The following is a 23,810-nucleotide window of genomic DNA, read 5'->3' as shown; positions in this document are numbered from 1 at the left end:
CCAGCCCAGATGGTCACATTGTAATGGGTTACCTGCCCAGTTGGTCACATTGTAATGGGTTACCTGCCCAGTGGAAAAATACAAGTTTTTTTTTTTTTTTTTTTATATAAGACGAGGGCTCGAAGGCGCGCTCGAATGGAGATAAGACGAGGGCTCGAAGGCGCGCTCCAATGGAGGTAGGATAGAAAATGCACTACCTTTGATGGTCGAGGGCTCGAAGGCGCGCTCGAACATAAATAAGACGAGGGCTTGAAGGCGCGCTCGAATGTAAGACGAAGGCTCGAAGGCGCGCTCGAATGTAAGACGAGGGCTCGAAGGCGCACTCGAATGGAGGTAGGATAGAAAATGCACTACCTGAGGTGGTCGAGGGCTCGAAGGCGCGCTCGAATGGAGATAAGACGAGGGCTCGAAGGCGCGCTCGAATGTAAGACGAGGGCTCGAAGGCGCGCTCGAATGGAGGTAGGATAGAAAATGCACTACCTTTGATGGTCGAGGGCTTGAAGGCACGCTCGAAAAGAACTCAGACGAGGGCTCGAAGGCGCGCTCGAATGGAGATAAGACGAGGGCTCGAAGGCGCGCTCGAATGGAGGTAGGATAGGAAATGCACTACCTATGATGGTCGAGGGCTCGAAGGCGCGCTCGAAAAGAAATAAGACGAGGGCTCGAAGGCGCGCTCGAATGGAGGTAGGATAAGAAATGCACTACCTTTGATGGTTGAGGGCTCGAAGGCGCGCTCGAATGTAAGATGAGGGCTCGAAGGCGCGCTCGAATGGAGGTAGGATAGAAAATGCACTACCTTTGATGGTCGAGGGCTCGAAGGCGCGCTCGTAAAGAACTCAGACGAGGGCTCGAAGGCGCGCTCGAATGGAGATAAGACGAGGGCTCAAAGGCGCGCTCGAATGGAGGTAGGATAGGAAATGCACTACCCATGATGGTTGAGGCTGAAAAGTGGTGAAAAAATACAGAGATTTTTCTGGTGGCCTGCCCAGGTTGAAAAATTCTCAAAAATGAAAAATTTTTCAACAGCAATTTTGATCTTTGGCCATTTCAAGTTGGCCTTCCACTTGATGGATTTCGTTGGAATTTTCTCATATGAAATTTGCAAAACTCATTGTCCAATGTCTCAAAGTTAAATGATATGCATGCATCTTTACCTGATTTGAAATATAGGCCCCCATTTCTTCATAGTCTTCTTGTTGATTGATTGGTGAGATCTTGCTAACTGATTTGAGTCATCTTTGTCATTTAGCTTTCTAGCCCACTCGAGTTGGCCCATGTAAGTCTATTTCCAAATTTGTTTGCACAACTCAGCATTTGTGGTGCCCATCGTGACCCACTTGCTTGCTAGAGATTTTCTGATTCGTCAAATAATTTGAGAGGATTATTCATTACCCCTCGTCTCATTGTTAAAAAACATTCGGTATCACTTGCTGAAAGGATCGAGCTGTCTTTTGTAAAGCAAAATGCCCCCTTGTCTTGTTGTAAGGGATGATAGATTTTCCTTAAACACAATGTTGTCCCCTTGTACTGGTCATTGCCCCCAAGTGTGCTATGTCACTGACTTAGATGAATAATGATTTTAAGAGGTCATTCTCTCATTTGGTAAAGGAATACGAGTCTAGAATGAATCTTGAAATCTTGATCTTGCATTTTGAAAACAAAATTTATTTCGATGTGAGTCTAAAATAATTTGATTTTGAAATCTTGCAACTCCTTGGTTATTTTCTTTCTTGGAAAAGAGATTATTTGCTCTTGTGTTTGGTAATGAGGTCTTCGGTGAAAATATGTCATGAGATGACCTTTTGTTTCGAAGTGAAGGGCTCGAGAAAAAGCTCGAGGTTTTGTAAGAGAAAAACTTGTCTCTTTTTTAACATTTATTTTTATCGGCATGAATAATAATGAGTAGTTTATTCTTGATGTCATGAATCTTATGAAAGAGTATCTTTGCATTTTGAGAGCATTGTTTATTGTTCTAGATTGCTTGCTTGCTTGATTAGAAAGGACTTCTACAGGCACGTAACGTAGGCTGTGGTTTTTGGCTATGAAAGAAAAGGATTCATAAGGCTCAAAGAGTGTTTCAGGGTTCCAAAGACTGAAGATCACTATCAATAGTTTGACTCTTGACGTCATTCATAGTTCTTTTGCCGCTCTTCTTTGATTTGCCCCTTTTTTCCTTTTTCATTGCTTTGCTAGAGCATACTCACTTTATCTTGGTTATCACTTTTTCTTGTGATTTAGGCATGCCCCCTAGCATTTGAGTTTCTTGGGCTCGTTTTCCTTTTGGCTTTCTCACGGCTTTATCCTCTTTCTTGATCATTGAAATTTTACTTGCCCGTTTTTTTTATGTAGGCCTGATCCTTAGCATTTGAGTTTCTTGGGCTCTTTTGCCTTTTGGCTTTCTCACGGCTTTATCATCCTTCTTGATCATTGAAATTTCACTTGCCCTCAGTGTAGGGTGTGATCTTAGTCGGGATTTTTTTATGAAAGAAAAATTATTCAGGCTCAAAAAGGGTTTGCAAGGGATGTACTTATTTTAGAACGTGAAAGGAATAACAAAGATGGCCTTTCCTCATTTCAAGCGCAAGCAGCTATGATCGATAAACTTTGACCTCGTATAGTGTGATGATTTATTCTTTGCAAAGATGCATTTCATGAGTTATGTGCAACAAGTTCACTACATACCATTATTCATACATTTAAAAACACATGATTCAAGAGTAATGGGGTAAGGGTGTTTATTCTTTTTTTTTTCACAATTGTTTTTATAATTTAGTCACCTTAATGATGGAGTTGCTTGATTCACTTGTCATTCTACAAGTAGAATGTCAAAAATATTGTTTTTGAATAAACATCAAATTATTTTTTGAAATCAAAATGCCAGATCAATTTTTTTCAAAACTCTAATAGGGAAACTGATTTTTTTGGTAAAAGAGATGAATTGCGTTTATGAGATCGCATAAGGCTTCAAAGATGTGTTTGTGAATCTTTATAAGAAAACTCTCTTAGAAAAAAAATGAATAATGCTAATCGTAAACACGATTGAATGACAAACTCATTATTTTCATTGAAACTCTAGAAAATAAGTTCAACAAGAAAGAACTTATGACAACATCTTGGGCTGTGAATATTGACAAGATAACATATAAAGGGGCTAAACATTTAGCGATCATTGATTGGAATTTCTGGAATATTTCAATCATTCATTCTCCTCGACAAAGGCATCTTTTCAACAGTCAATTGAAATCAAATGTAGATCATTCTCGACCTAATATCACCATAGCCTTATCTTCAAGATAGTTGATTTCTAGGAGTCGATGTGAAGCAATTAGCTATAGAAATGATAAGTGCCTTGGCAACCATCTTCAGTGAAACCGTTCTTCTCAGTCGGGTTAGCGATCTTACCTAACCCAATGGCTTGTTCAATCCTCTCAGCTACAACAACCAGGTCAGTAAAATATTGTGCAGAGCTTCTAACCAAGTATTCAAAGTATGGAGCTTTAAAGGTGTTGGAAAATAAACTGATCATTTCTTTTTCCAACATGGGAGGGTTAACTTGTGCAGCTACCTCACTCCATCTTCGGGCGTATTCTCTTATGGAGTCTTTGTTATCCTTCTTCATAGCTTGCAAGCTTGACCGATCAGGACCCACATCTATATTGAACTTATATTGCCTCATGAAGGCATCAACTAAATCCTTCCATTTTTTAACCTTGGTATTGTCCAGCCGCATATACCAAGTGAGGGCACCATTACTCAGACTGTCTTGAAAGAAATGAATCAGTAATTTCTCATCATGAACCACCTCAACCATTTTGTTGCAGTATGCTTTGAGATGAGTTATGGGGCATTGAATTCCCGTATATTTAACAAATTCTGGCACTCTAAAATTTTTTGGAATGACTATGTTGGGCACCAAACACATCTCAGCAGCCTTTATAGGATCATATAGGTGGATTCCCTCAAATGCCCTCATCCTTTGTTCTAGGGCAATGAATTTGTTCAGCTCATCTTCTTTTACCATTTTGCCCTTTTGAGATTCATTCTCTGTAGAATCAATGGTAAATGATATTCTCGTGGGGTATGCTGGATGAAAATGCATGGCTTGTTGAAAATCAGACGACAATCCATTTGCCCCCAGATTCTGTAGATTGAAGGGATTTACCAACATAGGTTCAGGCTGAGCTGTAAGTGTTGCTTTTCCGGATTTATCTCTCAAGGCCTGCTCGAGTAAACTAGTAAGCCTTGCGACTTCTTCTTTAAGATTGTCCACCTCTTTTTGATGTTGGGCTTCCAACTGGGCTCTTTCTTCGTTTTCCATTTGTCTTTTCTCGAAAGGGTTTATTATATGTAGGTTTCAAATGGGAACCTATATTTCAACCTGCAAATGTAAATCATGCAATTTATGCAAAAATGTTGATTCAATTAAAAATGCGTATGGAATGCAGACACGTCCTTCACGGGATGACAACCTAATGGGAAGATCCTAATTGTTGAGTGCATCAAAGGGTTGGTCATTATCTAGTTTCAAAGGGTCTCTCGCATGCTCAGTGATCGTCCATGAAAGGTCGATATGAGGCTTACAAGTAGTGTGAAAATAGAGGCCCTGAGTAATATCAGTTTGGCATATCAACCACTTCCAAGTAAACAATCAAGTGAGAGTTGGATGGTTTCACGAGTCTTACCCAGGCTAAAGCCATTGGGGTACCGTTACTTTCCCACTTATCCTAGATTTTCAGGTGTGTGCTCTCAATGTGATGCATGACAATATAAACATGGATGCATGCTAAAGCAGTAAATTCAAGAAAAATAAACAAATAAACATAACATAAAAAAAACATTATAACAATTGATAAACAAAAGGCAAAGCTTAGTCCATTAATCCCCAGTGGAGTCGCCATTCTGTCACACCTGGACATCACGGCGGCCTTAAAAATTATAATTCTTTGGAAAGAATGGATTTCTGGCATCCTGTTCTTTAATGTGGATATTCTTTATTTAAGGAGTCGCCACCTAGTATTATGGTCATTAGGAACCCTAACTGGTCAACATAGATTCTATGGTTCGGGACTGGTTACGTAAAAGGGAAGATATTATCACCCCTTAAACGTCCTGCCTGAGGCAGACTGCATTGCTGGTTTCGTCTTAAATTGCTAAATGTTTATTAATTTATGTTATGAAAATTTGCTTAGAATATTCCTGACTCTGGTGTCAGCGAATATTTAACTACGAATATTTCCAACTCTGGCGTTGATAAATATCACGTAGCTATAAAAATAAATTTAAATCATCATTTTTTTTATTCCTGACTCTGGCGTCAGTGAATAAACAAATAAAAATCAATTTATTTTTTACGCTTACACATTATTTTTTATTTTTTAATGTAGCTAAATAAAAACAAAACAAAATAAAATAACATAAATTTACATTAGTATTTTTTTTATTCCCGACTCTGGCGTCAGTGAATATACCAAATAAATTTATTTTATTTTATCTTAAGTTATTATTATTATTTTTGCACGCACATTTTTATATAACCAAGTAAAATAGCATGAAATAAATTTAAATTGGTATGTTTATTCTGATTCTACGTCAATGAATAAATAAAAAAACAATAAATTTATTTTATATATTTTTTACCTACACAATTTTTATTATATATTTTTTTATTTTTATTTTTAATTTTTGGGCTGGGCCCGGCTGGCCTGGCCCGGTTATTGGCTCAGGCCAATAACTGGGCCATGCAATAGGCACGCGTGAACTGGTTCACGTATGTTAAAAAGATTATCTGCACCATGTTTTTTTAAAAAAATATATTAAAATAATTTATTATTATTACTATTTTATTTTTAATATCTACAAATCAAAATAATAATAAAATATTAAAAAATTTCGATTTAATATTTTAAATTTGCTTATATATATATATATTAAGGTTGCAATAACAAGGAGCTGAATTTGGAACGGACAATGAGGGATTGGAGCAACAATAACAAGGAATTTTAAACACTCTTCTTCTCTATCCCAAAATATTAAGAATTTAAACAAATACTAAAAAAGTTTTGCCAGCTGTACATACTCGCTTTTGATTAGTACACGTGTTTAAACTCATCAAGGTACAAATTAATTGTTTACCATACCATTGATAATGATACGATTATAATATTTCACAAATACCACCAACTGCATGAAAAATCAGATATATTAACTAGTTTGTATAATTTTATAAAGGGCCCAGCTGTATGGGCCTTAATAAAATGGCCAAGCTAGCTGACCTTAATTGCTAGGCCCAGCAGGCCTGACTTTTTTTTTTAAAAAAAAAAAATTAAAATTAATGATTTTTTAAATATTTGTTTTATTTGTATTTAGATTAATATCCTTTATCTCTTTTATTTTGTTCAAGGAACATTTTTGAAATAACAATTATTTTTTTATTATTTTATATGTATTTAATTTTTAAAGAGGTTCTTTCATTTCTTCATTTTTTTTTATCTTTATATAAGTGAAATTTATTTTTAAAACAAAAGATATTTATTTTCTTATAATATTTTTAATATGTGTAGTCTTACATAATATTTTTTTTTCTTTTTATTCTATCCAACCAAATTAATGCACGTGTTTATTTTTATTATTGTTTGATTGAATAAAAAAATTATTTTAACAAATAAATTTAGTAAATACAACTGAATAGATATTTTATCTTGTAAAATAAAATATTTTGATGTAAACTTGTCTCTTAATTTTTCCAATTTTATTTTTAGATTTTTTTATTAACATATATAATTATTAATTTATTTAATTATATATATACATAAATTTTTTTATTTTTGCTTAGAATATTTTTAACTTTAAAAATATGTTGAAAACACTTATATACATAATTAAGTGCAGTGCAGCTTGCTTCCAAGGCGTCCTCCATCTATTGGACCTGATTGATAAAATTCATGGATCTGGGACTCAATTGAAAATGAGTACATCGTTTTGGGACTAAATTAAGTTTTTCTCCTTTTTATTTTATGTTTGATTTGTGTGGAATTTGCACAACAAAAGAGTTTCTTTTTCTGGCTACAAGTGGATTGATTGAAAATCCTTCAAAAACAAGAGGGAAGAACAGACTAATTATCTCGCTCCCCTCAAGAGTGAAGAGGCTTCTATTGTTTCTTATTTACAATTTCCCACATCTCGACTTGCCTTTAATCTCTTCTTCTCTCTCAGAGTTGCATTAGGATCATATGGAGGAGGCATAATACATGGAATGAGTACATCATCTGGAGATTTCACCATTCACTGCTCCATGAATATTTTCCGTAGACCATCCCCAGAACTTGCCCACTGATTCAGAACCGCTCCTGCCGGTGTTTTTGGCTTCAATTTCAGGAGTTTTGCGTACTTCTTCAACAAATGAAACACATAATCGTTGATTTTCCTGGATAAATTTGCTTCCTGCCTTTCCAATGGCCTGTGCCCGTAATTAATTCCTGCTAATTTTCATAAATCAATAGAAATTAGAGAGTCTTGCAGGTATATACTTTACATGAACAGTGTGGTTATTGCCCCATTCCACGGCAAACTTGATGAGTGTAGCCCTTATCGCTGGTCCTAAGGGGGCCAGTAGTGCTGCCTTGGCACCATGCTTCTACTGAAGACATCGTAGTACTCAGGCTTTATGAGCATACGGTTACTAACAAAAAAAAAAAAAGGGATCTTGAGAAGATGTATTAAAAAATTATATATTTCTTATCTTAGGATGTTGAGTTGAGATAATTATTTGATATAAATACTCAAGTTGAGCTTGATTACAGTAACAAGGTCGAAAGCAATTAGATTTAGGAGATGGGGTAATTGCTTGAAAGCACCTATTTGGTCACAACAAATAAGAAGGAAAAAAGATGGAGTAAATTAGATTAATCGGTTTCTATTGCTTCTTACTTAATTTTTCCCAATATTCATTTTCCCACGATTCTACTTGCTTAGTTGATTTGTCTTTTCTATCCCGCAAACTTCCAAGAACCGACGGATCATGGGGAGGCAAGGTGCATGGGATTGCATCGCTCGGAGACAGCACCATGGATTCCTCCATGAACTTTCTATGTATACCATTTGTGGGGCACGCCATTGTTTCTGGACATAGCTCGTCTGCTCCTGGGGGTATCTTTGGCTTGAATTTCAAGAGCTTTGCGTACTCGTTTAGTAGATGGAATATGTAATCATACACATAATCTATCTTCATATCCTCATGAATGAAGTTGCTAGCAGCCTCTCCTATGGCTTGTGCCTGCAACACCAGAATTTAGTGCAGAAGTTACGTCAATGGCTACAGTTTGGATATACAGTATGTAAATTATCTGGACAATTATCCACATGAACATATATGAGGTATGCAAGTAGATGAAAATTAATGACAGATTCATGACACTTATCTTCACCTACCTCTTTGGTGTGATTGTTGCCCCATTCCACAGCGAACTTGAGGGAAGTGCACTTGCTGGTGTCCCTAATAGGCCAGTAGTGCTGCAATGGCACCATGCCTCTTATAAAGAAATCATGGTAACGAGGCCTCACGAACAAGGTCATCGAATCACAAGCTAAGATATATTTCTCGCTTACAGACCAGGCCCATCCTTCTATGTAGATCTTATACCTGCAAAGAAATAACTTTCATCAATATTAACAAGAGCTTTCTTCTTTCTTCTTCTTCTTCTTCTGTTTTTTTTTTTTTTTTTTTTTTTTTTGGGGGGGGGGCTTTTTGCTTACCTATGGGTGCATTGATCTTGTAGATTTGATTCTCTGTACCCTTCTTTAGATTGTTTTATCCAGTCCTGAAATAATGTTGAAGAGAAAATTGTAGATGCCTCCCTTTAATCATCATTGACAAATTAAAAAAGAGAAAAAGAGAAAGCACGTATTACCTGAACATACAGGCGAGTGTTCCAGTCATTCTGTTCAGAGACATTGCACTTGAGTAGGTCCTGTCTTATTGGAGACACCCATGGGTTACCTCTCCAGTAAGCATAGGGTGTCCTGTCCTTCCATTTAGTTCTGCTGTTACCTTCTTTGATTTCCTTCAACAAGTTTTTCCATGGCCGTATATTGGTCTCAGCCCTGCCATACCAAACACAACAGGAATGTTATAGATGGCCTTTATAGAGCCGAAAGAGCCTCGGATCCTATTTGCCACTTGATTATCATTAGATCCTAAGTTATGCTTTCAATTTTTTGGAGAAGTATTTGCCTTTTAAATTTTCATAAACCAAGCTTCTAAGCACATCGAGTCAACTGGGTAAAGCTCAAAGCTTTTCGTGGATCCAAAAGTGACGCAAATAGTTTAAATTAGTCATGGAAAATTAATTGTTGGGACATGGAAGGAATCCGCAGAAAAATATTGAAAACAAGAATAAACAAATAAATAAAGATGGAGTTAAGAAAGGGAAAACATACCAGCCCCAGAATGACCAATCCGGGAACACAATATCTAAGCTCTGCCAATCTGAACAGTATCGAAACAGTGGCGGTGGGGCAGCATTTGGGCCCCTAAAATGCTTCGATGGAATGACCGGCCGGTCGTCACAGTCAAACATGAGCTCCAAGTCAGGCAATCTACCAGGATACAACCTTAGAAGCTGTAAAATACCCCATAAGGTGAACATATCTCTCGTCTGTATTGATTGCCTGTACTTCTCTACATAGGCCTTCCCGTTGACAATCACAAGCCTAAAATGCGCTGTTTTTCGAGCCCGTTCGATCATGTCCTGCGTGATTCCTGTCTCTTTCCAGTGTCGTAGATCATCATGGATCCATTGGAAGTATGATGGGCATGTAGAAGTAAGGTTTGACGGACGGTCAGGATTTGTGGTGGGGTTGTGCTTAGCAGGATAGTTTTCTGGACAGGTTTGCTTCAGGTTTCCTGTGGCGCATCGGAGTGGGAACTCTGAAGGCATTCCTGTTGGTGTTAGGGTTGGTTTTCGAGGAATACCTCGAAATACCGACTGAAAATTACAGGCATGGCTTGTGTTAGCACTATGTAAACAACAACGACGACAAATTAACACCATTCTCTTCTGAAATTTAAAGAAAATAAGCAACCAGACGAAGTAAGGCAACAAAATTATAGAGACAGCCCCCCTGACACCCCAGCGATGTTAATTGGAAGACACTAAAAATAGGGGGCTGGAATAAACACCATATATTGATTTTGTTAAGGAAATTATCATGAAAGTTAAAATTACTAAAAAAAACAAAACAAGAAAAGGGGTTTGATAGGATCATACGTACATACATACAGATATGGATAGTTATCTAAAGGGTTTTGCATATATTGTCAAGGCTTCGTAGGACTTAGTTTTTAAAAAAAAAAAAACAGAAAAAGGGTTTGATAGAACTTACAGCATCAAACCAACCCACAAATACTAAGGCGCCAAGGAAGAGGATGAGAAAGAAGGCTACCAAAACAGAGGCAGCATCTCTCTTTTTCACTGTTCGCCACGGCTGCTTTGTCAAGTATCTTTCAAACCCTGAGTGCCGGATATCATTTGCATAATTCTCTTTCTCCCTCATGATTTCACAGGCTCTATCCGGCCTCTACCTTGAAAAGCTCTAATTTGACTTGTGATTATATATAGCTCTACATTACCTTTTGGTGCACGTAATTACATGTGGAGAGTTTTTGAGTCCTTTGCTCAAGGTCTTCCCTCATAAAGAGTTTCTTGAAGTCTCTAATATTCAAAGAAAAAGAATAGTTGAGAGAATAAACGGGATGGACTGTTTGCCCCCAAAAAAATAACAAGAAGAAATAGACTGTCCCAAGTCTGGCTAGATACAGAGAAGAAGAAGAAGAAGAAGAGAGGTTAACTAGAAGCAGAGTCCTGAGTTGTCCCTCTTGCATTTATGAAGACATTTTGCTAATTAGTTCACGTTTAAAGTCTTCCATCGGATTTCTGTTTATCAAAAAAGCCAGTCCTTGGATTTCTCCGAGTAGTTTTATATATATATATATATATAAAAGGAGCATAACGTTTGGAGGGGGCTTTTAGAATCTAGTGGTGCGTAGTAATTAAGCATGACTAAAGTACTTGAATCCCTAATCACCCTCCTCGTGACAGAGGATGAATATAGCCTGGCAACTTTGTCTTTTCATATTCAGGAATCACTTCCATGATTCTTCCATTGATCCACGAATGTGAGATTTTCAACACTAATTGTTTTTTTTTTGTTTACTTAATTTAGTTATTGAGTTCAAAATTGATATGATATTTAAGACATAATTAATTATATAGTGGCCATTACCAGCGGTCCCAACATTTAATGGAGTTTTAAATTAGTGTTTAAAGTCAAATTAGCCTAAAACACCACAAATCTTCCAACTTGAAAGAAGGAAAGTGTGAGAGGATGCGTTTAATCGAGGGATTTACATTGCGGATAACTCTCGTGGGCACAGTCATGATAATTAATTAAAGAGTGAATCGGAAGAAAAAACGTGAAATGTCCATGATCATGGTTAATCCATGTGAAATGGGGTGCAAAGCAAGCAGCGTAGGCGTCAAAAAAAGCCTGAAGAGACACAGAAATTGGGTAGGCATAGCTCATTCTTTATACACGAGAATGCATCTTGTCTAGCTTCATGTCCAGATCGATGTAAGATTTAACAAAATCTCTTATCGTTGGGAGAGAGAAAAAAAAACCAAATTGCTAAGAGTTTGCATTGATTGTTGAGGTCAGAGGAAGAAATGAAACGATAGAAACTCGCAAGGCCAAGGTTCTCTGATTTTCATATGATCTGGAGCTGGAAATCAGTGTTGAAGTGGGATTCCTACGATCCCAGATTTCAGAGTTTGAATAATCACTGCTATACGATAGCTAATCTGCTATCTGCCTCGTTCTTGCTCTTAAGGAAATTTTCTTACACTAAGACCTTGGCTTGCGTGAGGATGGTGGCATTCGCCATGTGCTTCTAGAGTGAAAGACCATTTCCTTACGGTGTGAGGTTTTGGCGTAGACGTAGCCAACAGGAAAAGAAATAATGTTTGGTCCATTTATCATCAAGACAAATCACGAATTCCGCAGCCTGTGGGAGATCGCCCTCTTAACCCGTCGAATTGATTGGTCAATTTACGCCAAAGAAAAAAGAGAAGAAAAAAAGAAAGAAATGAGAGTGGTCAGTTCTACCGTCCTATGATAAATCTGTGGCTGTTTCTGAGTGCCTAAATTTTACTTTTCAAAATGTTTTTTTATATAAAAAACATGTTAAAATAGTTTTTATATATAATATTGTTTTTAAAAAATAATTGATCGGATCGCGAGCCATCTGAAATCGGGTTGCGAGGTGATGGCGGCGGTGCTAATTAACTGACACCTCTTTTAGTGGAACACGCATCATAGGGATCGAAACAAGGCTCCCCAGTCCCACCACCATAGAATTAAATTGGTTGATTGGTCAAGCAAACTGAACCATTCACAAGCAACCTCTTAACTTATCCCGTCCAGATCCTCCTTCTGCACTCCCGCGGCCTGCTCTTGTTGTTTTGTTTGTGATTTCTTTCGCTTAGTCAATTCCCCCTTTAGCATCTCTCTAGACGAGCAAAACACATCTCTCTGGGTCACGCATGATGGAAACAACAGAGAATTAACGAGGAAGGTCATGATCACCAGTGACAATGTGTTCTCTTATCTATTTTCATATCGTTTTGAGCCTCTCAAGCTCTGCTTCAAACCGTGCTTTCTGTCTTTTGCTTTTCAGAGACCTGAGAGCATTCCCGATGGCAAACGCAAGTCGAAAAGGCTAAATGATGATTAATACAGCATTTTGAATAGTATAAATGTAGTGTGTTCTACTTTTATTATGCACTAACAATTCATTTATATTTTAATATATTTGAATAACATGAACATCAAGTGCCTCAAAAGCATTTCCCTTGACTTCACTCAGTTTCTCTGTATATCCAGTAACAAGAGCAGTAATTGCCAGCTCCTCTCCTTCGTTTCTCGTCTCCCTCGACGCAACTGGCGACACTTTATTTACTATCTCGTTGACGAGAGACTTAGGTGTCGATTCCCACATGGGGTTTGGCAGTGGCGGAGGGGTCAATAGTGGGTTTATTGTGGAGTTTAAGGATTTGAAGAGAAATTGTGGGCTTTAGGTTCATAGGATTTTGACCGAGTCTGAAAGTCGTTGTAAGTGGCGGTCCCAGAATAAGAGAGATGATGTGTCCGTGTGGTGGAGTAAGCTCCTGGATTGGACGCGAGCGCCCTAATTTGTCTTCCTTCCTATCGGACAACCAACAGGACGAGGTAGAGCAACTTGCAAAGAAAACGATTAATCATCAACAATGATGATTTGGAATTTGAAGTTCTTGGACGAGAATACCAAACACACACATTCAGTTTGCAGATTGTAGTGAAAAATTATCACAATTGTCAATTTGACAAATTGTGCTGACCAACAAAGGTTAGAATTCCTCTTGACTAGAGCAAGTATAAGCCATCAATGGTCGGGCAAACAATACACGAAAAGAAAGAAACATTATATATAAAAATCGGATTTGAGGTATTAATTCAGTTATTTTTTTTTTATTTTTTTTAATTATTATTATTTTTAGTTTTACCATTCAACATCTTCAATATTTAGTTAAATATGATTTAGATTTTTTTATTTGTTTCGGTTTGTTTTCTATAAAATTATTTCAATCTCATTACCTGGCCCACAAGTATTGCAAGTTAACTCGAGTAGATTTAAGTTGTTTTTATGGTGTTATAACTCAAGTCGATCCAATAAGATATCATCTAAATATATATGTGCGTGTATGTTGATTTTTTTAGTGAAATTATATTTTTACTGGTTGTCTAAGTTATTTTTAGACTCGTCAAATCAATCAGGTTATATCGGCTCTAACTTTTATATTTTTAGGAGTTTTAGAAATTTAAATTGTATAATTTAAAGTTAATTTATATTTAGATTTGAATTGAATGAAATTATGTTTATTGAATATATAATAAAAAAGAGTTAATTTATTTTTAGATTTGAATTGAAATTATATTTGTTAAATATAAGGAGAGTATAACCCTGAAACTACTGTTAAAATACTCTGAAATCAAAACATATAGTTTGAATTTAATAATAATAAAAAAAAAAAAAAAAAAAAAACAGAACATTATCCATAACGAAATTGTTAGAGAGAGAGAGAGAGAGAGAGAGACGCACATTGACTAGCTAGAAAGATGAACTTTTTGGCAAGTGGTCTTGAGGTTGAATACCCAAGAGGAACGCTTTATCAAGTGACACGACAGGTTGAATCAGTTCTAATTCAACCGATTCAAGTTTGCTGGTTTTTTACCACTTTTGATCGGTGGAAACCAGGTTTGATCGGGTTTCGACTGATCAGTGCACAAACAATCCTGGCCACTAGCCAAAACTGATTCAGGATCTGGTTCGTCAATTCTTGAGCTGAGCTGGCTAGTGGTAGCTATGCACCTAACATTTTCTTGTCAATTTTTTATTGTAACATACATCCGGCCAAGGCCAACTGACTGACTGGTGGTGGCTCTACACCAAACATTTGGTTTTTGTCCAAATCTTTCATTTCCTTCAACTGATTTTTAAAATAAAGACAGTAATTAAGATTGTTAATTTACTTAGTTTCCACTTGTTTTTCAAATTATGTGGTTTATTATTTTATTGTAAACATAAAAATTATAATTGGTTAATTTGGTTCAAAACCAGGTGTAAGGTTTTAAAGGTATGATAGGTCTTGTGCATCATTCTTCAGTCAGATCTCTTTTGAGTCCATGCATGGGCCACAGCTAAACATATTTGGAGTTTTCAAGTGCCCAAAATTCAGATACTTAAAGAGATCAAAATCAACGTCAAATCACATGTACGTGGGCATTATAGAGAGGTTCACCTAAAATGTTATGGCAGTGTGTTTAACATGTTATTGCAGCACTCACTTGTTATGTGGCTCTGCCATGAAGGAATTGTGAGCTCTCATCACAGCAGCTCTGGAGGATGTTAGAACAGTTCAGGAGTTCCTATGATGTGCCGTGAGAAAGTCGTGGAGCAGCAAATGGTGCAAAAGCACCCATCACGGTTCCAGCAAAAGATGTGCTCCTCCTTTGTGAACAGCCTGCCGAAAATGTGGATGATAGACACAGGTCCTCATCAGCAACACTTGATACTATATCAAGTTCCTGGGAGGCCTGAAGGGAGCAAGTTCACAACAATTTACTGCCTGTTAGTTTTTATCCCAAAAATTGGTTGCATCGTATCATATCTAGCTATGCATAAGATGGAGCTGGACAAACGACTGCCAGGTGGTTAGTCAGCACAAGTAACAGGCTGTAATTGCAAGTACCTGAAGTTGAGCGACCAATACCTCACTCCCTCAAAATGGAGAAGGCCTCAGAATCCAAGGGTTTCAATGGCCAATTGTTAAAAGCCGCACTTTCTTTAAAATATTTTGAAGTTGAACTGTACGCTTGAGCATTGTTCTGCAAGAGAATTTACTAAAGTAGTAAGATGAGATTCAATAGGCCATAAATGTATACATTGCCGACTTAATATGGCTACGAAAATGAAGCTTGGGAATTAGCATATGATCATACTGGAGGTCAATCTTACTGTACTAGCAACAAGAACCATAATGTTGATCTTCAGATAAACCAAGAACTTAAACTCTGCACATAATGTTGACGTACATTTATTATTATAAGAGAAGATTGGTTTATGCTGCCTGAATTTGCAAACCAATGGAAGAGACAAGAGCCAGTGAAAAATGTGAAATCCACAAACAACATGGACATTTACAATTTATCAACACAGCTTATAGCGTTTCAATTACAAGTTTATCCCATTCAAGCAAGACATCATCAAACTATTATTTAGAAAGAAAACCAACAGGAATAAGGATCTCAGGAAATAATGCAGAACCTTGAGTTCTCGATAAGAAATATCTTTGGCTGGGCATTTGCTCTGGAACTCCTGCTTTAATGTCAAGAAAACCTCCAATAACCGCTTTCTAGAACAAAAGAAAAAATATTATGACTTGACGGTGATAACAATAACAGCAAAGGAAACCTTTCCACGAATAAGCCTAATTCTCAGTGTACTTGCATAGAGAGGACATGGTAGCTGGAGAAAGTGCCCCCTTAGCAGAAGTGCCTTGCTTTCTTCCAGTGGTCCCAAGGACGACTTCATGCATGCCAGACTTGCTCCAACATATGGAATACCTGGGTCAAGGCATAAGTATATTGTGACAAATAAACAGAGATAAATAATTGGTGCACCTAGAACAGGAACAGGATCAATTCAAAATTACCCGCATGTCAAAGTTACTAGAGCAGTGTCAGCATGCTTAAATTCCATGGGTGGTTCAGGAGCTGCATAAAAAAGTGGCTGCTGGTAGCGTTATGTACCATAGATAATCACGAGCATGATCCGCTATATATTGAATGCTATGCTATTAAATACCTTGTTTAGATGGAAAGGAGCAACTAGTTTGTTCGACAATGGCAGGATTCGATCATACAAGGCTCTTTTCAAGTGATCTTCTAGACAAAAGTTTTTGGGACTATTAGAGGATTGCCCAATGGTTACTGAAGAAAGGTAAACGGGTTGAAGAAAGTAGGAAAGCAAAGCTCCTGAAATAAGAGGAATAAGAACTTTGTTACTTAACTAAAGCAATTATTAATTCCTATTGGTTACTTATATATAGCAAGTCATGAAGATAATTTTCTCAAAAAAACAAAAATTCTTGAAGATAGTCAAAATAAGGCATCGTAAAATATATCACATGCATGTCTGTGCAAACAGAAGCCATCTTGTGCATATGATACCATTAATAGGTTATTCACATAAAATCAAAATTCGGTGCAAGTGTGTCAGCTTCAGAAACATGACAATGGCACGCACTATGATAATGGTATGCCAGACTTAAGAGCACAAAAGCGATAAATTGAAAACAAAAATGTAAGACATGTTACATATTAATTAAGTTCACTAACTCAGAAAACTAGCATATTAATTTAGGCTGGACCAAAGGAAGAGCTACTTTGGAAATTTGGAAATAACATACCTTGAACTCCAACAACATTCCACCGAGCTATTTTGTCAGAGCAGCTAACTGACAATGTTGTATCACCACGACCAGGCTTCCTCTGAACCATGCCACTGATTTGTGAACCATTAGTGGAAAGTCTACCTGCTTATAAATAGTTTTGAGTTAAACAATGCTTACGTCGAGACCAATAAATCTCATCTTGATATAACTTTAAAGAAAAGAATGTGCCGGCTTAAAAGAAAAATGATAACTTTAAAATTTTTGATAAAATAGTCATCACAGAAAACAACAATAAAATTGAAAAGATAAGGCATAAGATCATGGAAGCAGCAGAGATCAACATACTTCTGTTATTGCCTGCCCCAGAAAGAGAATAGCACTTCTCTGAGATCATACTATGCTTCCCAATGAATGTGGGTATTATGAAAGAAACTATGACACAGATCCCTACTTGGAGTAATATCAATAAATGCCATCTAAGGTGACAAGACTATCCTGCTTGCAGTAATATCACCATGCACTTTCCACCTCTAGTGCAACTTACAGAAATCTCAAATAAGCAGCTCAGCAAGAATCAAATATAAAAGCAGGTCAAATAACCATAAGCCAAAAAAGATACAAAAAAATATACAGAATCCATCTGTACCATTATTCTCTTTTGTAACCTCCAAAAGGTCACTTGTCGAACCATTCTCGCATAGGGATGGTGGCAGATCCCCTTCTCTTGTGAAAACATTTCTCGCAGGAGACAACAGTGAACTTACAGAAGCATCCCCGCCTACAAGAAACAACTAAAACAAAACAAAGTCACAAAATGCATGCATACCCAAAGCTATTTTAAGATCCAAACAAAGTAGAAACTGAGCATTCATTTAATTTTACAATCATCACCGAGAATTACATGGCAATTGTGAAATGTACAGATGCAATTGCCAACCCTCTCTCAACTTAAACTTCTCTTCACTACAGCCATGCTGTTCCAGTTCAAAAATCCAGTTACTGCCATCATTAATTTTCACTTCTTTGCTTCCATTATTACATCCATCCTCAGATGAACCGCGAATAATGTGTAGAATCTCCGCATAGAAAAACCTAATTTAATTAATTAAAAAAATCAAACAAAAAAACATACTTAGGGAATCAATGCTATTACAGGAAAGAGGGGGGGGGGGAATTCAGCATACAGAAAAAAGCATTAATTCGCTAAATATAGTAATAAACCTAATTAAAGCTCTTCTAGCAATAATCTCAGCATGTGAATCATTGACAATATCACCACGGTTGCTCAGAAGTGAGCGTCCAACGCATTTCGTACCGGTCCCCAACGCAACAACTTCCAATTCTGAGAAAAAAGTAAAATCCAAATCAGAAAGAGATCGAGTTTACAAGAAATAGCGAAGACGCAGTGTTTAGTGACCTTGAGAAGGAGAGGAAAGGAGAAATGAAGCTAAGACGGTGACTTCGCAGCCTTGAGGCTTTCCTTTTTTAGGGAGAGATTTGTATGCTGACATCACTTTCTCTGATACTTTCTCTCCCCATTGTTTCTCTGTTGAATAACTTGGATTTGGAATGTCAGTGTTCATGGTTTCAATTTTAGTTGAATTTGTGAATTTGTTTTAGGGTTTCGACGATTGAAAGTTCTAATTTGGAGCACAAGAAATTATTCCACCGTCTTTTCCCGGGTTTTTCGCCGGGAGCCGAACAGACCGCGGCTAGTTTATTATTTTGATACGTCGTCGATTTGATAAAATCATGGATGAGTCCGTGCGTAATTTTTTATATTTAAAATAAAATATTAAATCATATAATTAAATTTAATTATACTCTGTAAAATATCTTAAAAATAAATTAAATTGATAACTATTTGGTCTTCAAATTATTTCTTTTTATTAAAACAATATTACAAAAACCTTTATATTTATATTTATGGGCTGAAGAAACAAAACGCGGAGCAAGAAAATCAACACAGAAAGGCCCAATAACCAGTCTACGTTACTTGTTTATAGAACCCGAGATCCATATGGTTCAAATCCTGGATAAAGGCGGACCATGAAATAACAAAAATAAAAGTAATCATTGTTGCAGAAATGCGATCAAGCTCCTTACTACAAGTAAGAAGAAAAATAATTAAATGTCACTTGAACGTAACTTGTAAGCAATAATAATTATATATATATATATATAAAAAATGAGTACTTAATTACCTTCATGTCTCTTACAAAAAGAAGGAAGTTTGTCATGAACCAAACAAACGAGGCACGTGACCATCTTGCCCGTTACAAATTAATTCAAAGTAACATATATGTGTGTGTGGGTGTTTAGAAGATAAGATTTATACTCTATATTAACAATATCTAAATGGTGTGGGGGAATCACTGTTCCCCCACACCTAAATCACTGTGGATTACAATAGTAATCCACAGTGCTTTCTCTTTTTTTTTTTCTTTTTTTTTTTTTTGCATTTTTTCATTTTTTTTTTTCAACTTTCCCTCATTTTTTTTCGTTTTTTTTTCTCTTTTTTTTTTCGAAATTTCTTTCCTTTTTTTTCCAACTTTGCTTTTTTTTTCTTTTTTTCCATTTAATTTTCTTTTAAAATGTTTTCTTTATTGATTTTACTTTTTAAATATTGAACTGGTTAAAAATTCTGCTTTGTAATTTTTTTCCTTTAAAATATTGTGGATTGCTACGGTGTTTTTTCAATTAGTTTTTCTATTTTATTTTTTTATTTTTTCAAAATTATATTTGTTAAATTTTTTTATATTGAGCTGATTAATAATTTAGTTTTGTAATTTTTTTTCTTTAAAATATTGTTAATTGCTACAGTGTTTCTCTACATGGTTTTCTTTGTTTTTGTTTTTGTTTTCTCCAAAATTATCTTTTTTATTTTATTTTTTTAATATTGAGCTGGTTAAAAATTACAGTTACAATATGTGAGGAAAGCACTGTAACTTTCCTTGCAAATTACTGTGGATTGCTACAGTGTTTTTTCTCATGTGGTTTTTTTCTGTTTTGTTATGTTTTTTTTCTTTTCTAAAATTTTCTTTGTCAGTTTTATTTTTTAAATATTAAGTTGTTTAATAATTGCAATTACAAATAAATATAAGTTTTTCCTCACAAAACGCTATGGATTGATACAATTTTTCCTTACATGGTTTTTTTTCCAGTTTCTTTTGTGTTTTTCTTTTTTGTAATATTTTTTTTAAATTATCTTTGTCGATTTTATTTTTTTTAATATCGAGTTGGTTAGAATTTAACTTTGTAATAAAGCTTAATCATGTGGGGAAAACACTGTAACTTTCCTCACAAAACATTGTTGAAAATTACTATTAAAAGTCATTATAAATAATGTTAAATCATGTGGGGAAGCACTATAGCTTTCATTACAAAACATCGTGAATTGCTACAGTGTTTCCAACATGATTTTTTTTTCCTTTTTTTGTGTTTTCTTTTAATATTTTTTTTTTTTCTAAAATTATCTTTGTTGATTTAATATTTTTTTAATATTGAGCCGATTAAGAATTTAGCTTTATAATTTTTTTCTTTAAAACACTGTGAATTATTACAGTGTTTTCCCATATGATTTTTTTATTATTTTTCCAAAATTATCTTTGTTTATTTTTTAAAAATATTAAGTTGGTTAAGAATTATAATTACAATAAAGTTAAATCATATAGGGAAAGCGTTATAGTTTTTCTTACAAAACAATAAGGATTGCTACAGTATTTATCTAAATGGTTTTTTATTTTATTTTATTGGGGAAAGCACTGTAGTTTTCCTCATAAAACATTATCAATTGCTACAATGTTTTTTCTTATAGGTTTTTTTCCTTCCAAAATTATCTTTGTTGTTTTTTTTTAATATTAAGTTGGTAGAAAATTTAGCTTTGTAATTTTTTTTGCCTTTTATTAACAGAAAAGTTAAATCATGTGGCGAAAGCAATGTATCTTTCCTCCCAAAACATTATGGATTGCTACAAATCATTTTGTTCAGTCTCTAAGTTTTGATCACCAACACAACTTTTTTTCCCGTCATGAAATATTAGCTCCATCATATCTTTAGTTTCTATTACTTATCTAGCGCTGGTTCACAATTATAACACTATTAAATATATTTATTTTATAAGCCCGCGGTAGCGCGTGGGCATGCATCTCGTAACAACTAATTAAGCTTCGGAGCAGAGGAGTTGTAAGTCATCTCCGTTGAAAAAAAAATTAATTAACATGATTTAAAAAAAATTATAAATGAATAAGAAGTTAATCTTGAAAAGTTTTTAGATTTTTTAGATTTATTTTTTTTTATTTATAGTAGCTAATTAGAGGTTGCCAATGATATAAATTAATTCTTATTTATTTCTCATCTTTTTAGTTTCTGAAATTTATTATAAAAATAGGGTGAATAAAGAGTTTTCAACTTTAAATTTTTAGATTTTAATTTTTTTTTTCACTTTATATTTTAATGTTTTCCTCTCGTTTTAAGCTTTGTTTTTTTTTTTTTTTAGATTCAGAGCTTAGGTTTATTTTGCTAAAGATATTTAAATTTCATATTTTTTAATTCAAAAACTATTTATAAGTATATATAAACCAAAATAGTATTATTAAAATTATGAAAGATATGTTGCGAGTACCTTAATTGCACGTGAGGTGAAGTGAAATAAAATCTTAAAGATAAAATATTTATTTTCAATAATAATAAATTTTTTATTATTTTAAAATGTTTTACTAAGTATTTTTGTTTGCTTATTAAAAAACGTTGTTCTCATTAAAAGAAGAAAAAAAAGTGATTTTGTTTCCTGATATGATTAAAACGTACGATGTATCACGTTAAACTTTACACCGTTTACATAAACAAGGAAAAAAAAAGGCATCATGATATGATATTTCGAGTTTTCATATATAATTCACAATTTGTTATGAGATGCTAGATTGTATGATAAATAGATTTGTTTTTATATCATCTTCAATTAATTTAATTTGAGAAATTTTTTTTATTTTTTATTGTTTTCAATGTCTAGCAATATTCATTGATAATTGAAAACTGATTCAAGTAAAGGCCTTAAGCGATGCAAGATAATCCAAGCAACAGAAACCACTCTCAACTCTCAAATAAAACCAAGCAAGAAGCAGGCAGGAAGCTGTTAATAACACTTGCTAGAAACTCTTTGAAAATAGTTGTCGGAATTGTTTTCAGTAACTTTTTAAAGTGTATTTTATTTTAAAATATATTAAAATAATATTTTTTTATTATTTTATAAAAATATATTTTTTGAGATTAACATATAAAAACAATCTAAAAAATAAAAATAAAAAAAATCAATTTTTTTAAGAACACGGTAGAATAATCTCAGCCTAGAAAAACGCTGAAAAGTGATTACGATATCACTGGCTTATAAACATCCAATCAATAAAAGTTTTTCTCACAAGACAAGACAAAATAACAATAGCAAGTGGTTCTAAATGATTATTAATTAAAATTTCATTTTTAATTTCTCATGCATAAGGATTTAAAAAGAAGGATTGTAAGAAAGAAATTCTTAAAAATGCATGGATATACTAATAATAAATAGCTTGTAAAACACTGATTGATTGATAAATAAATAAATTATATTTTTTTTATAATTAAGCTCTAAAATTAACTACCATATAAATTTTTAGTGGTTTTGAAATTTATGAAACTCGAACTAGTGATATTTAAAAAGTAAACATGGAGCCTGATCAATTGAGTTACATCCTTCAAAATTACATACAATCATTTTTGGTATTCAAAACAAATTTAATATTAACGGCTGATTTGAAATAATCTTTGCTACGAATAACAATTTTGATAAATGTTATTTTTTAAAATATATTTTATTTAAAAATATATTAAAATAATATTATTTTTATTTTTAAAAAAATTATTTTTAACATTAATATATAAAAATAATACAATATCTATAATTTTCTTAAAAAAATCAGGACAGCCGCAACTAGCCTTAATGAGCACTAATCACCATAAATCCTCCAGATGACAGCACTGAAAGCAACCGCCCCATTTGCGGGTCCCATGCCTCACATGCCTCACAAGCCCAGCAGGCACCCGCACCGGCCGGTTCTCCGATAAACGACAGGAATGAAAAAGAGAGTGGAGCGGGAACATGCTATCAGATAACACTGGATTATGGCATTCGAGAATCTACAACGAGAAGTACTTTGATTGGTGGTGATTAATTTATTATTACCACGATAACAGCCATTAATATACTATTTGCATGTCTCATATTGCAAAAATACTTTCTGTTGAACAATTACTAAATTCATCATATACTGTGCAAAAAAATGAGGTGAAGAACGAATGGTTGAACCAGTTAAAAGCAATGAAGCTGGGAAACTAAAATATATATTATAAGTTAGTACCAACCTAGTTATCGAGTTCAACTAGTTCAGTTCCCGCACTCTTGCTAGGGCTGGGAAAAAAATTATCTTAAATGTTAAAAAAATATATCTAAAATTATAATTTTTTTATGTTATAATAAAATTCAATATAATAATTTAAACTTGAAAACATACTGACATCAATATAATAAGTTATCTCGTAGAAAGTACCAGTAACCTCAGCACTTTTTTAACCCACAACCTTAGCTTCGACCATGCTATTACGCTAACCACTTGAGTTGTGGCATGAAATTATTATGTCTACGACTAAGAAAATATATTAATTTTTTTAAAAAATACAATTACTTTACAAAGTAAATATTAATTTTTTTTATTAATATAAGTATTCAGATCA

The 23,810-nt window shown here is 34.5% G+C and overlaps 2 protein-coding genes and 1 long non-coding RNA gene across 11 annotated transcripts; 1 reads left to right on the top strand and 2 right to left on the bottom strand.

Moving 5' to 3' along the window:
- Positions 1–6,980: 6,980 nt before the first annotated feature.
- On the bottom strand, positions 6,981–10,959 carry LOC118041675 (uncharacterized). 6 transcript variants are annotated; one of them, XR_012167804.1, is made up of 8 exons: positions 10,381–10,955; positions 9,436–9,983; positions 8,907–9,099; positions 8,752–8,816; positions 8,428–8,638; positions 7,927–8,272; positions 7,527–7,678; positions 7,317–7,456 (listed from the first exon to the last, which is right to left on the bottom strand). XR_012167804.1 is itself a non-coding variant. In XM_035049144.2 (7 exons), the coding sequence occupies exons 1-7, from the start codon at positions 10,549–10,551 to the stop codon at positions 7,282–7,284; spliced, it is 1,731 nt and encodes a 576-aa protein (XP_034905035.1). In that variant the 5' UTR covers positions 10,552–10,959; the 3' UTR covers positions 6,981–7,281. The 6 variants fall into 6 exon arrangements, 3 of the variants coding, with proteins under 3 accessions (XP_034905035.1, XP_034905036.1, XP_034905037.1); XR_004686353.2 differs by having other exon boundaries at positions 7,319–7,440; positions 7,532–7,678; XR_004686352.2 differs by having other exon boundaries at positions 7,439–7,456; positions 7,532–7,678.
- An 819-nt stretch (positions 10,960–11,778) lies between these two features.
- Positions 11,779–13,544, top strand: LOC118041676 (uncharacterized). Its single transcript, XR_004686354.1, has 2 exons — positions 11,779–12,811; positions 12,937–13,544. It is a non-coding gene; the product is annotated as an uncharacterized lncRNA (long non-coding RNA).
- A 1,270-nt stretch (positions 13,545–14,814) lies between these two features.
- LOC118041677 (tRNA-specific adenosine deaminase TAD1) lies at positions 14,815–18,778 on the bottom strand. 4 transcript variants are annotated; one of them, XM_035049147.2, is made up of 11 exons: positions 18,463–18,778; positions 18,267–18,387; positions 17,947–18,137; positions 17,692–17,823; positions 17,061–17,189; positions 16,457–16,626; positions 16,305–16,381; positions 16,096–16,215; positions 15,917–16,004; positions 15,342–15,477; positions 14,815–15,186 (listed from the first exon to the last, which is right to left on the bottom strand). In XM_035049147.2, the coding sequence occupies exons 1-10, from the start codon at positions 18,626–18,628 to the stop codon at positions 15,364–15,366; spliced, it is 1,308 nt and encodes a 435-aa protein (XP_034905038.1). In that variant the 5' UTR covers positions 18,629–18,778; the 3' UTR covers positions 14,815–15,186; positions 15,342–15,363. The 4 variants fall into 4 exon arrangements, 3 of the variants coding, with proteins under 3 accessions (XP_034905038.1, XP_034905039.1, XP_034905040.1); XM_035049148.2 differs by having other exon boundaries at positions 15,363–15,477; XM_035049149.2 differs by having other exon boundaries at positions 17,061–17,186.
- Positions 18,779–23,810: the final 5,032 nt, after the last annotated feature.

This window comes from Populus alba, chromosome 14, assembly GCF_005239225.2.
Source record: "Populus alba chromosome 14, ASM523922v2, whole genome shotgun sequence".
NCBI classification, from domain to species: domain Eukaryota; kingdom Viridiplantae; phylum Streptophyta; class Magnoliopsida; order Malpighiales; family Salicaceae; genus Populus; species Populus alba.
Note: the sequence above shows the minus strand (reverse complement) of the source record. Positions and strands in the feature narration are given on the sequence as shown.

Coding starts and splice junctions, on each gene's coding strand:
- LOC118041675 (XM_035049144.2), bottom strand. CDS start 10,551: ATGAGGGAGAAAGAGAATTATGCAAATGATATCCGGCACTCAGGGTTT. Junction 9,984..10,380: donor TTGTGGGTTGGTTTGATGCT/GTAAGTTCTATC, acceptor TGTAATTTTCAG/TCGGTATTTCGAGGTATTCC. Junction 9,100..9,435: donor GATTGGTCATTCTGGGGCTG/GTATGTTTTCCC, acceptor TTGGTATGGCAG/GGCTGAGACCAATATACGGC.
- LOC118041677 (XM_035049147.2), bottom strand. CDS start 18,628: ATGAACACTGACATTCCAAATCCAAGTTATTCAACAGAGAAACAATGG. Junction 17,824..17,946: donor GTACATTTCACAATTGCCAT/GTAATTCTCGGT, acceptor TGTTTCTTGTAG/GCGGGGATGCTTCTGTAAGT. Junction 16,005..16,095: donor ACCATGTCCTCTCTATGCAA/GTACACTGAGAA, acceptor CTTTTGTTCTAG/AAAGCGGTTATTGGAGGTTT.